General features: G+C 42.1%; 1 protein-coding gene across 2 annotated transcripts in view; it reads left to right on the top strand.

Moving 5' to 3' along the window:
* LOC311112037 (zinc finger protein 385B-like) overlaps nt 1-4,463 on the top strand; it is a 72,685-nt gene extending 68,222 nt beyond the window's left edge. For both annotated transcript variants that reach the window (XM_084155006.1, XM_084155007.1), the window contains one exon: nt 1,278-4,463. In XM_084155006.1, the coding sequence (XP_084011132.1) occupies nt 1,278-1,490 (213 nt within the window). In that variant the 3' untranslated portion in view covers nt 1,491-4,463. The remainder of the gene's footprint in view (nt 1-1,277) is intronic.
* Nucleotides 4,464-14,033: the final 9,570 nt, after the last annotated feature.

The raw sequence follows: 14,033 nt of genomic DNA, 5'->3' as shown, positions 1-14,033 counted from the left end.
ACATTAGGAAGACCTTCTTAATATTGAGTTGCACACCCTTTTGCCCTCAGAACAACCTCAATTTGTCAGGGCATGGACTCTACAAGGTGTCGAAAGCGTTCCATAGGGATGCTGGCCCATCTTGACTCCAATGCTTCCCACAGTTGTGTCAAGTTGGCTGGATGTCCTTTGAGTGGGGACCAATCTTGATACACATGGGAAACTGTTGAGTGTGAAAAACCCAGCAGCATTGCAGTTCTTGACACACTCAAACCAGTGCGCCTGGCATACACCGTCCAAAGGCACTTAAATATTTTGTCTTGCCCATTCACCCTCTGAATGGCACACATGCACAATCCATGTCTCAATTGTCTCAAGGCTTACAAATCCTTCTTTAACCTGTCTACTCCCCTTCATCTACACTGATTGAAGTTGATTTAACAAGTGACATCAATAAGGGATCATGGCATCACCTCGATTCACCTGGTCAGTCTGTCATGGAAAGAGCAGGTGTTCCTAATGTTTTGTACACTCAGTGTATATACACTATGTTTCCAGACAAAACAAGAATAGCAACTCACTGAAATAATATCCAGTATCCTGAGATAATGTCCTGAGATAATTGTCACGCCCTGACTCTGGGGACTCTTATTTGTTGAGTCAGGGTGTGATTTTCTATGTTGTGATTGTCTATGTTGTATAGGGTCTAGTTTGTGTAGATCTATGTTGGCCGGTGTGGTTCCCAATCAGAGGCAGCTGTCGCTCGTTGTCTCTGATTGGGGACCATACTTAGGCAGCCTATTGGCACTAGTGGGTTGTGGGATCTTGTTCCGTGTTAGGTATGTTGTTTGTGTACCTTGGACTTCACGTTTCGTTTCTTATTTTGTCGTTGTGTTTAATAGTCAAATAAACATGTATGCATATCACGCTGCGCCTTGGTCTGACCCGTTCATCAATGAACGTGACAATAATATCTATATTAATTCAGTTGACATACAATGCACAGTATTAACTGTATTATCTCACCCAGTGGCTGTTCATTTGTTCATGCTGTCTCTCCATGCATTGGCCTTATCTACTCGCCATGTCTCTCACTCATTTCAAAGTTTCTCTTTTAATTGATATTACACGTTTCCTATGGGTAGTCTGTTTGAGCAGAGAGGGTAGAGTAGTCTGTCTGATGGATTAGTTTACTGATTTATTTGTTGACTAATCAGTCAATTATAGAATATGATAGCATTACACACATTACCCCATGTGAATTGTTGTGTCTCATGGAGTTGTTCTCTTCCCCTCAGGCTAAAGTGGCATTCCAGAATGACCTGGTGAAGCCCCTGTCTCAGGCTTTCCTCTCCAGCCCGTTCATCCCCACCACAATACCCTCCCTCTCCCTCAACCCGCGGCCCAACACCTCCATCTTCCAGACAGCCGCCCTCCCGACCTCTTTCCTGCGAGCGGCTCCTGGCCCTATTCGGCCAACGGGAGGGTCCATCCTCTTCGCCCCCTATTGACCTTTGACCACCTGAGCACAGAGGGAGGTCCAGCTCTGTGTGTACGGTGTCCATATTATGACAGCCTCAGAGTCACAAGTAGTTAGTGTCAGACTGTTCCTCAGAGAGCTCTGAGATGTGTATGGGAGGTGTTACCATGGCAACGTTCACACTGGGGCAGTTGGGATTACGGAGCTTGACCCGACAAAATGTTTCTCCTAAACCTGCTGAACCTTAACCGAGGGGAGCGTCGAACGGCCTGCACCCTGATTGACTTGAATTACCGCGGTCTCTCGGCACAATGTAAGGGCAACCCAAGTCACGTGTACGTTGTCCATATTTAGGACAGCCTCAGTGTCAGGACTTCTTTCAATCTCACCTTACACATGGTCGGTGTGAATTTGTGGAAATGCTGGACAGCAGAGGAAGTGCTGTGTTGTTTTAGACCGATGATGGGGGGCTAGCTTGTCTCCAGTGTTTGTATGATGGAGATAGCTATGGGGATACAGTGTCGTGACTGACCTCAAGTCTGGCGTCTCAACTTTTTTTCTAACTCTTGTATGCTGAACAACTGACACCAGCTGCGATTAACTCTTTCAATAAACATTCCTGCAAATTCTGGGATGTTTTCCTTCTGTCCTTCGATTTCAGAGTTATTATAAGTTAGACAACTGTTTGTTTTTTCCTAAGACTAAAGGGAGAATTGCACATTAATGTTGACCTGCCTGTTGTCTGGCAGGGACGTCATGGGTTGATGTTTTTGTCAGGGCACTGTATTGTGACCCCTTAATATAATAATGTACAGAGTTTAAGATACATGTACAGTATATACAATACTATGTTAGGTAGTATTGTAACAGAGAGTACTAGAAATAGAGTTTATGCACACATTGTGGTTTGGAGAGTTTGGGAAATTCTGCTTTAAACTTTTTTTTTTATCAAGAAACTGGATATGAATGTTATAGCTGTGCTCCTTTAAGTACGGTATTGTGAGCTAAGGATCAAAATGGAAAAACTGCCATCTTTGGATGATACAGTGATGTCCTTTCCTATGCAAGAAGTTGATTAACTATTGTCTCCACATTTTAAGCAATATTGTGTATGGTTTTAACCACGACAACAACAGCAAGATTTAACCTGTATGGTGTTAATATTACACAACACCCTCAGTCTCAGCAGGACTTGTTTCAATCTCAGCAGGACTTAGGCTGTCCTAATATGGACACCGTCAAACAGAGTTAATTACAGTAGAAGGTGGCTAGATTTTAATCCATAGGAATTCTTTGAAGGTATGCCTTCAGAAAGTATTCACACCCCTTGACTATTTCCACATTTTGTTGTGTTAGAAAGTGGGCTTAAAATTGATTTAATTGTCATTTTTGGCAACGATCTACACAAAATGTAATGTGAAAGTGGAAAAAGACATTGAACATTTGTAAAAACAATTCATGAAAAATAAAACATTAATATATCTTGATTAGATAAGTATTCAACCCCCTGAGTCAATACAAGTTAGAATCACCTTTGGCAGAGATCACAGCTGTGAGTCTTTCTGGGTATGTCTCTAAGAGCTTTGCACACCTGGATTGTAAAGTTGGTTGTTGATCATTGCTAGACAGCCATTTTTAAATCAAAACTGTAACTAGGCCTCTCAGGAACATTCAATGTCGTCTTGGTAAGCAACTCCAGTGTATATTTGGCCTTGTGTTTTAGGTTATTGTCCTGCTGAAAGGTGAATTTGTTCTCAGTGTCTGTTGGAAAGCAGACTGAACCAGGTTTTCCTCTAGGATTTTGCATGTGCTTAGCTCTACTCCATTTATTTGTATCCTAAAAAACTCCCTAGTACTTGCCGATGACAAGCATACCCATAACATGATGCAGCCACCACTTTGCTTGAAAATTTGAAGAGTGGTACTCAGTGATGCGTTGTGTTGGATTTGCCCCAAACGTAACACTTTGTATTCAGTACATACAGTTAATTTCTTAGCCAAATGTTTTGCAGTTTACTTTTGTGCCTTATTGTAAGCATGATGCATGTTTTGGAATATTTTTATTCTGTACAGGCTTCATTCTTTTCACTCTGTCAATTAGGTTAGTATTGTTGAGTAACTACAATGTTGTTGATCCATCATCCGTTTTCTCCTATCACAGCCACTGTTTTAAAGTGACCATTGGCCTCATGATGAAATCCTTGAGCGGTGTCCTTCCTCTCCGGCAACTGAGTTAGGAAGGACGTCTGTATCGTTGAAGTGACTGGGTGTATTGATACACCATCCAAAGTGTAATTAATAACTTCACCATGCTCAAAGGGATATTCAATGTCTGCTTGTTTTTTTTTTTTTACCCATCTACCAATAGGTGCCCTTCTTTGTGAGGCATTGGAAAACCTCCCTGTTCTTTGTGGTTCTGTCAAATCTGTGTTTGAAATTCAATTCTTGACTGAGGGATCCTACAGATAATTGTATGTGTGGGGTACAGAGATGAGGTAGTCTTTCAAAAATCATGTTAAACACTATTATTGCTCACAGAGTGAGTCCATGCAACTTATTATGTGACTTGTTATGCAAATGTGCACTCCTGAACTTATTTAGTCTTGACATAACAAAGGGATTGAATACTTATTGACTCATCCATTTCAGCTTTTCATGTTAATTTTTTTTGTAAAAAGCTCTAAAAACATAATTCCACTTTGACATTATGGGGTATTGTGTGTAGGCCAGTGACAAAAAAATCTAAATGTAATCCATTTTGAATTCTGGCTGTAACACAACAAAATGGGTGTGAATACTTTCTGAAGGCACTGTGACTATCTATGGGTTTTAAATATGGTGTGTTAACCAGAATTTACCAAGTCCTCCTCACAAATTGCTTTTAGTTTATACATGAGTATTTCTAGAATCTTAAGTCATTCACACTACTCAGATGACACAACATATGTTATTTCTGAGGATGTGGGGACTTGTTAAGTGTATAAGATGTATGTATGAGAGAAAAATATACATTTAAAGTATTTCAATAAAATAATATATTTGTTTCACAACTGCCTCAAAGTTGTTGTTTTTTACTGCACATTAACAATACTTTAATCCTGAATACAGTATGATCGTCCCTGAATGTGAGTGTATTTAGAAATAAATAAAACTGTCTTTTGGAAATGTAGGCTATTGTGAATGGGAGGAGATTATCAATTAAACTGTCATTGTTATCCTCTTGTCAGGTGCAATGGTACACGAAATTGGATGATTGGTCTTATTTTTCCTCTTTTCTCCTATTTGCTTGATAAAAATGTCAAGGCAATATTTACTAAGATTTACTAAGTGTTTGCATCAGGTGCAAAATTGCAACCGTTTTTTCAGCAAGGGACTAAAACACCAAAAACAATGCCAAAATGTGAAACTGTGTCATTTACAATTTACTTTTGTTTTATTCTTTCTCCTAACCGTTATTTAACTTTTTAGCTCCGTCCTCAATGTTTAATTCCGTTTTGAATATACAGGTTTGCACCGGGTGCAAACAGTTTTTCTTTCAATATTGGCCCTATGTGAGTGTAGAAACGTCATACTGTATGTCATATGGGTTTATCCACAAGTATTAGTGTGACTCATGCCGCAGCAGGATTTCGTTATGCAAGCAGGTTATGTAAAGAACATGTGTGTCTTTTGATCCTCCTGCAGAGTGCTGTGTAAGAAGCTCAGCATCACTTCGCTGATACTGGAAAAATTCACATCTAGCTTAAAATCACTTAGCACAGGCTACACTGCATGAGAAAAGCATACAAGAACAAAAATATGCAGTGGCTGAAATCACCAGTTACGTTTTCAGCCATATCAGCAAAATTTCAACAATTTACACATTATCTACATTGGCCATGTTGATAATTTAGTACTGCATTATAGTTTTGAGCCTTTAATGCTGCTGTTATGACAGGCAAATCTTACCACATATGTCAAAGAACACAACCTAACCATAGAAAAGCTTTAAGAAAATCTTGGGAAAGTATTTTAGCAGTGTGAAAGACTCAAGTCCTTAAGTCTTTTCCCCCCTTTCCTTTGAAGTGAATGCCGGGGTAAAACCGTGGTTGTCATAGTATTATGAAGGCCTTATGTCAGCTTATCCACTCTTTTTGCTCGCCCTTGATGCGGGTGATCCCACTTAACACCCAGGCACCATGCATAATGTTGAAAGCAAGTCATTACAGTCAAGAGCACTGAAAGAGGAACACAAGTGGAACAAGTGTCACACATCTCCTTTGATTGCAGTTAATGCCAGATTTAGAAAACATAGTCCTCTCCTTTCATATTTTTAAATGTCAGTACTTAACTGGCTAATTTGATCTCATAGGCATGGTTAGCTGGCTTGTGCTACTGTAGAGTGAGAATGAATAGTAAATACTAAATAGCAATAACAATGGGCAGTTCTCATTATATAATTTTATGGTTGGCCCTACTTGAAAATTACCTTGCAAATAATCCAATAGAAAATCCTAGAAACATGTACAGTATGTAGGCTACTGAATATTAATGCTATGCCCTGAAACACAATTTCTCCCTTCTATGAAAAGGACTTCAAATGGCATCATTTTCCCTATGTAGTGTACTGACCAGAGCCCTATAGACCCTGGTGAAAAGTAGTGCACATGTAGAGAATAGGGTGCCATTTGGGACACAAACACTTTGTTTTCAATCTGCCTGGAGTGCTTTGTATGCACAACCATTAGTCTGTTAATCATTGGGAGACTGGGAGCAACAGTTTGACTCTAGCCTTCTCTTATGAAAACATGACACCATGGAATCTCTCCGTTTCTCTCAGAGCTAATATCACACTGACATGACTGAACATACCAGAATATGATACTGTTCAGGTAGGAAAGGGAGAATGGACCTCTGTTATAAAAATGGGGAAAATAAATACAGTAGTTTGCATATGGACATAAACATTGAGAAGAGCATCACTACAGACAGTTAATCTGGGCTGGCTGCTCACTTCGTCCTGATCTATAGGAAGCTCTCTGTTAGTCTTATTGAGTTGGCCCTGGCATCCTCTCTGCAGGGAAGCCCATTCTGTTCAGTAGTGAGGGAAGGGTGCTTAACATCATAGAGCCTACTGCCAATGTTCATCGGTGCTCAGAAACAACCCCTAGCCCTCCTCCACCCTAGACACTTGAAGATCTGAGAGGATATGCTAATAGCTCTACCTTGCCTTCTGATAGGCTAGGTGGAATAAACACCTGTCCAATCCTCTCACATCTCCTCAAGTGTCTAGGGGGTAGTGGCGGTCACCTATGTGAAGCTAGCCACAATAAGGATTAGCCACAATAGTGGAATTTGCGATTAGCCTTCAAAATAAAAATCACTAATTGAAAGTGATGCAAATGGTTACAAATAGTGGAATCAAGACATATTTGGACTAGATAATGCTAAACAAGGTTGGAATGTTGTTATATAAATTTTATTGTATATAGATTGTGCACCCATGAAAAAAGCTCCTGCAATAAGAGCTAAGACGCTAATATTTGTGTAAACCCTACACAGTTGTGTTCAGTGAGTGTCACTGAGCAGGCTGATACCCCATTTCATTGGTGCATAATCCATAGGTTAGGCTGTACAGTGCAATATGAATGTCCAATGCACACAATAGACAGACTGGAAAGGTGATTTCCCACAGTCAAAGTCCTGCAATAACATTTACATTTACATTTACGTCATTTAGCAGACGCTCTTATCCAGAGCGACTTACAAATTGGTGCATTCACCTTATGATAGCCAGTGGGACAACCACTTTACAATTTATTTTTTTTATATATTTTTAATTTTAATTTGTTTTATATATACAGTGGGGAGAACAAGTATTTGATACACTGCCGATTTTGCAGGTTTTCCTACTTACAAAGCATGTAGAGGTCTGTACTTTTTATCATAGGTACACTTCAACTGTGAGAGACGGAATCTAAAACAAAAATCCAGAAAATCACATTGTATGATTTTTAAGTAATTAATTTGCATTTTATTGCATGACATAAGTATTTGATCACCTACGAACCAGTAAGAATTCCGGCTCTCACAGACCTGTTAGTTTTTCTTTAAGAAGCCCTCCTGTTCTCCACTCATTACCTGAAATAACTGCACCTGTTTGAACTCGTTACCTGTATAAAAGACACCTGTCCACACACTCAATCAAACAGACTCCAACCTGTCCACAATGGCCAAGACCAGAGAGCTGTGTAAGGACATCAGGGATAAAATTGTAGACCTGCACAAGGCTGGGATGGGCTACAGGACAATAGGCAAGCAGCTTGGTGAGAAGGCAACAACTGTTGGCGCAATTATTAGAAAATGGAAGAAGTTCAAGATGATGGTCAATCACCCTCGGTCTGGGGCTCCATGCAAGATCTCACCTCGTGGGGCATCAATGATCATGAGGAAGGTGAGGGATCAGCCCAGAACTACACGGCAGGACCTGGTCAATGACCTGAAGAGAGCTGGGACCACAGTCTCAAAGAAAACCATTAGTAACACACTACGCCGTCATGGATTAAAATCCTGCAGCGCACGCAAGGTCCCCCTGCTCAAGCCAGCGCATGTCCAGGCCCGTCTGAATTTTGCCAATGACCATCTGGATGATCCAGAGGAGGGATGGGAGAAGGTCATGTGGTCTGATGAGAAAAAAATAGAGCTTTTTGGTCTAAACTCCACTCGCCGTGTTTGGAGGAAGAAGAAGGATGAGTACAACCCCAAGAACACCATCCCAACCGTGAAGCATGGAGGTGGAAACATCATTCTTTGGGGATGCTTTTCTGCAAAGGGGACAGGACGACTGCACCGTATTGAGGGGAGGATGGATGGGGCCATGTATCGCGAGATCTTGGCCAACAACCTCCTTCCCTCAGTAAGAGCATTGAAGATGGGTCGTGGCTGGGTCTTCCAGCATGACAACAACCCGAAACACACTGCCAGGGCAACTAAGGAGTGGCTCCGTAAGAAGCATCTCAAGGTCCTGGAGTGGCCTAGCCAGTCTCCAGACCTGAACCCAATAGAAAATCTTTGGAGGGAGCTGAAAGTCCGTACTGCCCAGTGACAGCCACGAAACCTGAAGGAGTGGGCCAAAATCCCTGCTGCAGTGTGTGCAAACCTGTTCAAGACCGACGGGAAACGTATGATCTCTGTAATTGCAAACAAAGGTTTCTGTACTAAATATTAAGTTCTGCTTTTCTGATGTATCAAATACTTATGTCATGCAATAAAATGCAAATTAATTACTTAAAAATCATACAATGTGATTTTCTGGATTTTTGTTTTAGATTCCGTCTCTCACAGTTGAAGTGTACCTATGATAAAAATTACAGATCTCTACATGCTTTGTAAGTAGGAAAACCTGCAAAATCGGCAGTGTATCAAATACTTGTTCTCCCCACTGTATATATATATAAATATTTTTTTTTGGGGGGGTGGGGTGGGGGGTGGGGGGGGGTAGAAGGATTACTTTTATACTATCCCAGGTATTCCTTAAAGAGGTAGGGTTTCAAGTGTCTCCGGAAGGTGATCAGTGACTCCGCTCTCCTGGCGTCGTGAGGGAGCTTGTTCCACCATTGGGGTACCAGAGCAGCGAACAGTTTTGACTGGGTTGAGCGGGAACTGTGCTTCCGCAGAGGTAGGGGGACCAGCAGGCCAGAGGTGGAAGATTGCAATGCCCTCGTTTGGGTGTAGGGACTGATCAGAGCCTGAAGGTAAGGAGGTGCCGTTCCCCTCACAGCTCCGTAGGCAAGCACCATGGTCTTGTAGCAGATGCGAGCTTCAACTGGAAGCCAGTGGAGTGTGCGGAGGAGCGGGGTGACGTTAGAAAACTTGGGAAGGTTGAACACCAGACGGGCTGCAGCGTTCTGGATTAGTTGTAGGCAGTGGCGGCTCCTGAAAAAATTCTCAGGAGGGGCAATTTTTCTGATGATTTAGGTGACCTACACACATTTTAAAAAAGATATGTCCAGCAACAACATGAAGACAGGGGCAGCATATAAGTCAATACCAGAAGCATTTATTGACTGATCTGGGGAGATGGATTCCAGTTTCTGTGACAGATTATAAATAATCTCTGATGCCTTTGTTATATTAGCTTTTGGTTGAATGTACTGTCGTAGTAAATATATAATGTTATAGCTTGGTCTGACTAAAATCTTGTGCATGACCCATTTTGTGTTGGGCGTTTGTTTTCAATCAATGCTGTTCCTATCCTATAACAATGGACAAAAGAGTCCTATCTTGTCAGCCTTGTCAGCAGGTGGCCAAGGACAACACCCACGCCATAGGTCTCTCAGTTCTTCCAACTCACGAGTTCTTGCTCTGAGGACACACACACACACACACACACACACATCATCACTGATAACACACACACACACACACATCATCACTGTTAAACACACACACACACACACACACACAAAAATCCCCTCTCTTTAGGCTGAACATTTGAAGACAGAGAACCCGACTCAGAGCCAATGCAACAGTGGAGGGGACCTCGCCCAACTCATCAGGACCAATCAGAAGATCAGAACTACTAGATTCAACCTACATCATTTATTGTATAAAATGTCTGCACACAATGTTTTCGGGGCTCTCTTCAGATAGCTCCCTAAGAGTTTGACGAACGAGTCCGTGCACGCGATTCCAGATATCTTTACCTCTGAATAAACTGCCTTTATTATACCATATCCACCCTGTCCAAAGTCTCTACTTGGTCTCAGTTCTCCAGTAAACTTGTGATTATCAACAGTACACAACGGTAACAAACAATTGGGGGAACTCACGGGGCAGATAGTAAGGTCGCAGTGACACAGAAAGAAGTTCAATGTCGGGGGTACAGAGTCGCTCTCTTACCAGGATCGATTTTCCCTGTGACTGTCAGACCGGCCGGCTCCACTTCTCTGTCCGGGACTCTGTCATCCAGCCAAGTCTCCCAGCTGTATTGGATTCCGCTGCCAGCAGCGTTTTCATTATTTAGTCCGTTCGTAGCGGGTATGTACACGATCAACAAGATCAGTCCAAAACCCACCACTGGAAATCCATGGTTGGCAGAATGTTTGTAAACTAAGTGTACAAATTAAAAACATAAAATAACGCCACACTGCAGGTCGCAACAGAGACGCTGCTAGCCGCTATTTTCTTAGTTACGTTCATGGTTACGTCACGTATGACGAAAGCGCGTAAGTGCAAGCCCACAGAAGCCCATAGAGATTGTATTGAAAGCTTTGAAATTTGAAAAAAATAGATTTTACATGACAGGCTATGAGAGACTTCTGGGCGATTTTCAACCTGACTGAAATCGCCCCAAAAACGGGCGGGGCCATTTGAAGCACGACTTTAGCCTGATTTGACATTTAGTGGCAGTCAGATCAGATTAGAACACTGATAACTACTGTTGCCGTGATATAATTGATTAGAAAAAAAATCCCTTCCTTTTCCCGTTTGGCAGTGCGTCGCCCATATCGCCCTATTGAACAGGCCGTCCCTGGTTGTAGGGGTTTAATGGCACAGGCAGGGAGCCCAGCCAACAGCGAGTTGCAGTAATCCAGACGGGAGATGACAAGTGCCTGGATTAGGACCTGTGCCGCTTCCTGTGTAAGGTAGGGTCGTACTCTGCGAATGTTGTAGAGCATGAACCTACAGGATCGGGTCACCGCTTTGATGTTAGCGGAGAACGACAGGGTGTTGTCCAGGGTCACGCCAAGGTTCTTTGCACTCTGGGAGGAGGACACAACGGAGTTGTCAACCGTAATGGCGAAATCATGGAGCGGGCAGTCCTTCCCCGGGAGGAAGAGCAGCTCCTTTTGCCGAGGTTGAGCTTGAGGTGGTGATCCGACATCCACACTGATATGTCTGCCAGACATGCAGAGATGCGATTCGCCACCTGGTTATCAGAAGGGGGAAAGGAGAAGATTAATTGTGTGTCGTCTGCGTAGCAACGATAGGAGAGACCATGTGAGGATATGACAGAGCCAAGTGACTTGGTGTATAGAGAGAATAGGAGAGGGCCTAGAACTGAGCCCTGGGGGACACCAGTGGTGAGAGCACGTGGTGCGGAGACAGATTCTCGCCACGCCACCTGATAAGAGCGACCTGTCAGGTAGGACGCAATCCAAGAGTGAGCCGCGCCGGAGATGCCCAACTCGGAGAGGGTGGAGAGGAGGATCTGATGGTTCACAGTATCAAAGGCAGCAGATAGGTCTAGAAGGATGAGAGCAGAGGAGAGAGAGTTAGCTTTAGCAGTGCGGAGAGCCTCCGTGACACAGAGAAGAGCAGTCTCAGTTGAATGACCAGTCTTGAAACCTGACTGGTTTGGATCAAGAAGGTCATTCTGAGAGACATAGCAAGAGAGTTGGCTATAGACGGCACGCTCAAGAGATTTGGAGAGAAAAGAAAGAAGGGATACTGGTGTGTAGTTGTTGACATCGGAGGGATCGAATGTAGGTTTTTTGAGGAGGGGTGCAACTCTCGCTTTCTTGAAGATGGAAGGGACATAGCCAGCGGACAAGGATGAGTTGATGAGCGAGGTGAGGTAAGGGAGAAGGTCTCTGGAAATGGTCTGGAGAAGAGAGGAGGGGATAGGGTCAAGCGGGCAGGTTGTTGGGCGGCCGGTCGTCACAAGTTGCAAGATTTCATCTGGAGAGAGAGGGGAGAAAGAAGTCAAAGCATAGGATAGGGCAGTGTGAGCAGGACCAGCAACCAATAAGAGCTAAGAAGCTAATATTTGTGTAAAGGCTACATAGTTGTGTTCTGTGAGTGTCACTGAGCAGTCTGATACCCCATTTCATGGTTTCACTATCTCTAGCTGTACAGTTGTATAGTTCAATAGACACAGGGAGGCGGCAGGTAGCGTTGGACCAGTAACTGAAAGTGTTGCTTTTTCAAATACCAGACCCGACAAGGTAAAAAAATAAAAAATCTGTCACCTTTGAGCAAGGCCCTAATTGCTCCAGAGGTGCTGTACAATGGTGTCACTGAGTAAGCTGATACCCACTTCATGGGTGCACAATCCATAGGTTATGCTGTACCGTTTATATAAGTATGCCCCCAATGCAATTCTAAATCCACAGTGTGATTTTTAAAATGTTTTGTGTCAAATTAACTAATTATTGTCTTTTGTTGAATTTATATAACAACATTCTGACCTTGTTTATCATTATCTAGTCCAAATATGATTCCACTATTTCTATTCGTTTGAATCATTTTCAATGGGAGACTTTTATTTTGCAGGCGAACCTCAAATTCCACCATTGTGGCTAATCCTTATTGTGGCTAGCTTCACACAGGTGTGGCGGGCAAGGAGTTGTTTCTGGATAGGGCCTATAGACCTTTATTCTAAAAGCCTAAAGAGAGGCACGACTTGTTGCAAGTGTAAACTAGCTGGTAAATCACTTCAAGTTTAAATGTAAACCCAGCTGTGGTTTGTTTCTAGAAAATTGCTACTGAGGTTCTGCAAATCCAATTTTAAAACGCATATTAGGAGACCACCATTAGCTGCAGTCTCAAAGATCTATGACAGTTTATTACAGCTCTCAGATGAATGTGTGGCTGATCATTTTATGGTGTAACTCATGCATTTAATTACATCACTTTGTGTTCCACATTTGTTCGATGATGGCTCCTGATTTAGAGCAATTTACAGCCAATCAGTATAATGCAATTCAGAGTGAGAAGCTTTGCAGGCTCATTTCTCATTAACATACTCCAGTCAAACTATTTCCATTTCACATTCTCTACACTCAATTGCTCCACAGCGACAGTAAGCAGTGAGGTGAGGTGTATGATAGGATAATGACAACACCAGTTCAAATGATCTTGTCACACCAGAATTACAGGACATCTCAACTGCGAAAGAGAATGATTTTGGAACTGAGCCTTGTACTTGTGTTTTATGTTATTTTATTATTCCCTTTTAATGCTTCTTGTTTGTGTTTACTTATTTTTGTTTGATTGTTTTACTGTAACGTGTGCTGCGATTTTAAATGTACTGCAATTTTAAATTATTTTAAATGCGCTTTAAAGTTTGACTTTTAATTTGACTGGCTTTCTGTACAAACTTCAGGTGAAAGATCTGATTTAGAATGCAAATAGAGCATGTATCACCACAAAAACGACCAGCCTTTTTTTGAAGGAAAGACATTCCAGTAAGTGACGGTAAAACAATAAGGACCTGTTGGTAATAAAATAAAATGGAAAATCAATAAGGAAATTAATTGAATTGACAGCAATCACTTTTTTTCCTCTGCACTACATCTTGAGGGTAACAGCATGTTCAGTTCACTTAATTGGCCTTTGTGGGTGTTTGACTCACATTTCTTGGAAATAAAATCAACTGTTGTCATCTATGTGCCCTAAAGACTAGTCTCTCATGACAGATGTTAACATTGGTGTAACTCAAATATAAAGGTGAATAAAAACACATGGCTGACTGACTGTTTGCTAATACAAATAGCTATTTATTTTTCAACAAAAATTATATGACGTTGCAATCCTCAAGAGACAGTTCAGGCCTCTTGAGCTTGCTCACCTCCTGATTGACAGGAGGATT

Source organism: Coregonus lavaretus, assembly GCF_964263955.1.
Source record: "Coregonus lavaretus genome assembly, chromosome: 38".
NCBI classification, from domain to species: domain Eukaryota; kingdom Metazoa; phylum Chordata; class Actinopteri; order Salmoniformes; family Salmonidae; genus Coregonus; species Coregonus lavaretus.
This window is presented reverse-complemented; position numbering and strand designations above follow the sequence as displayed.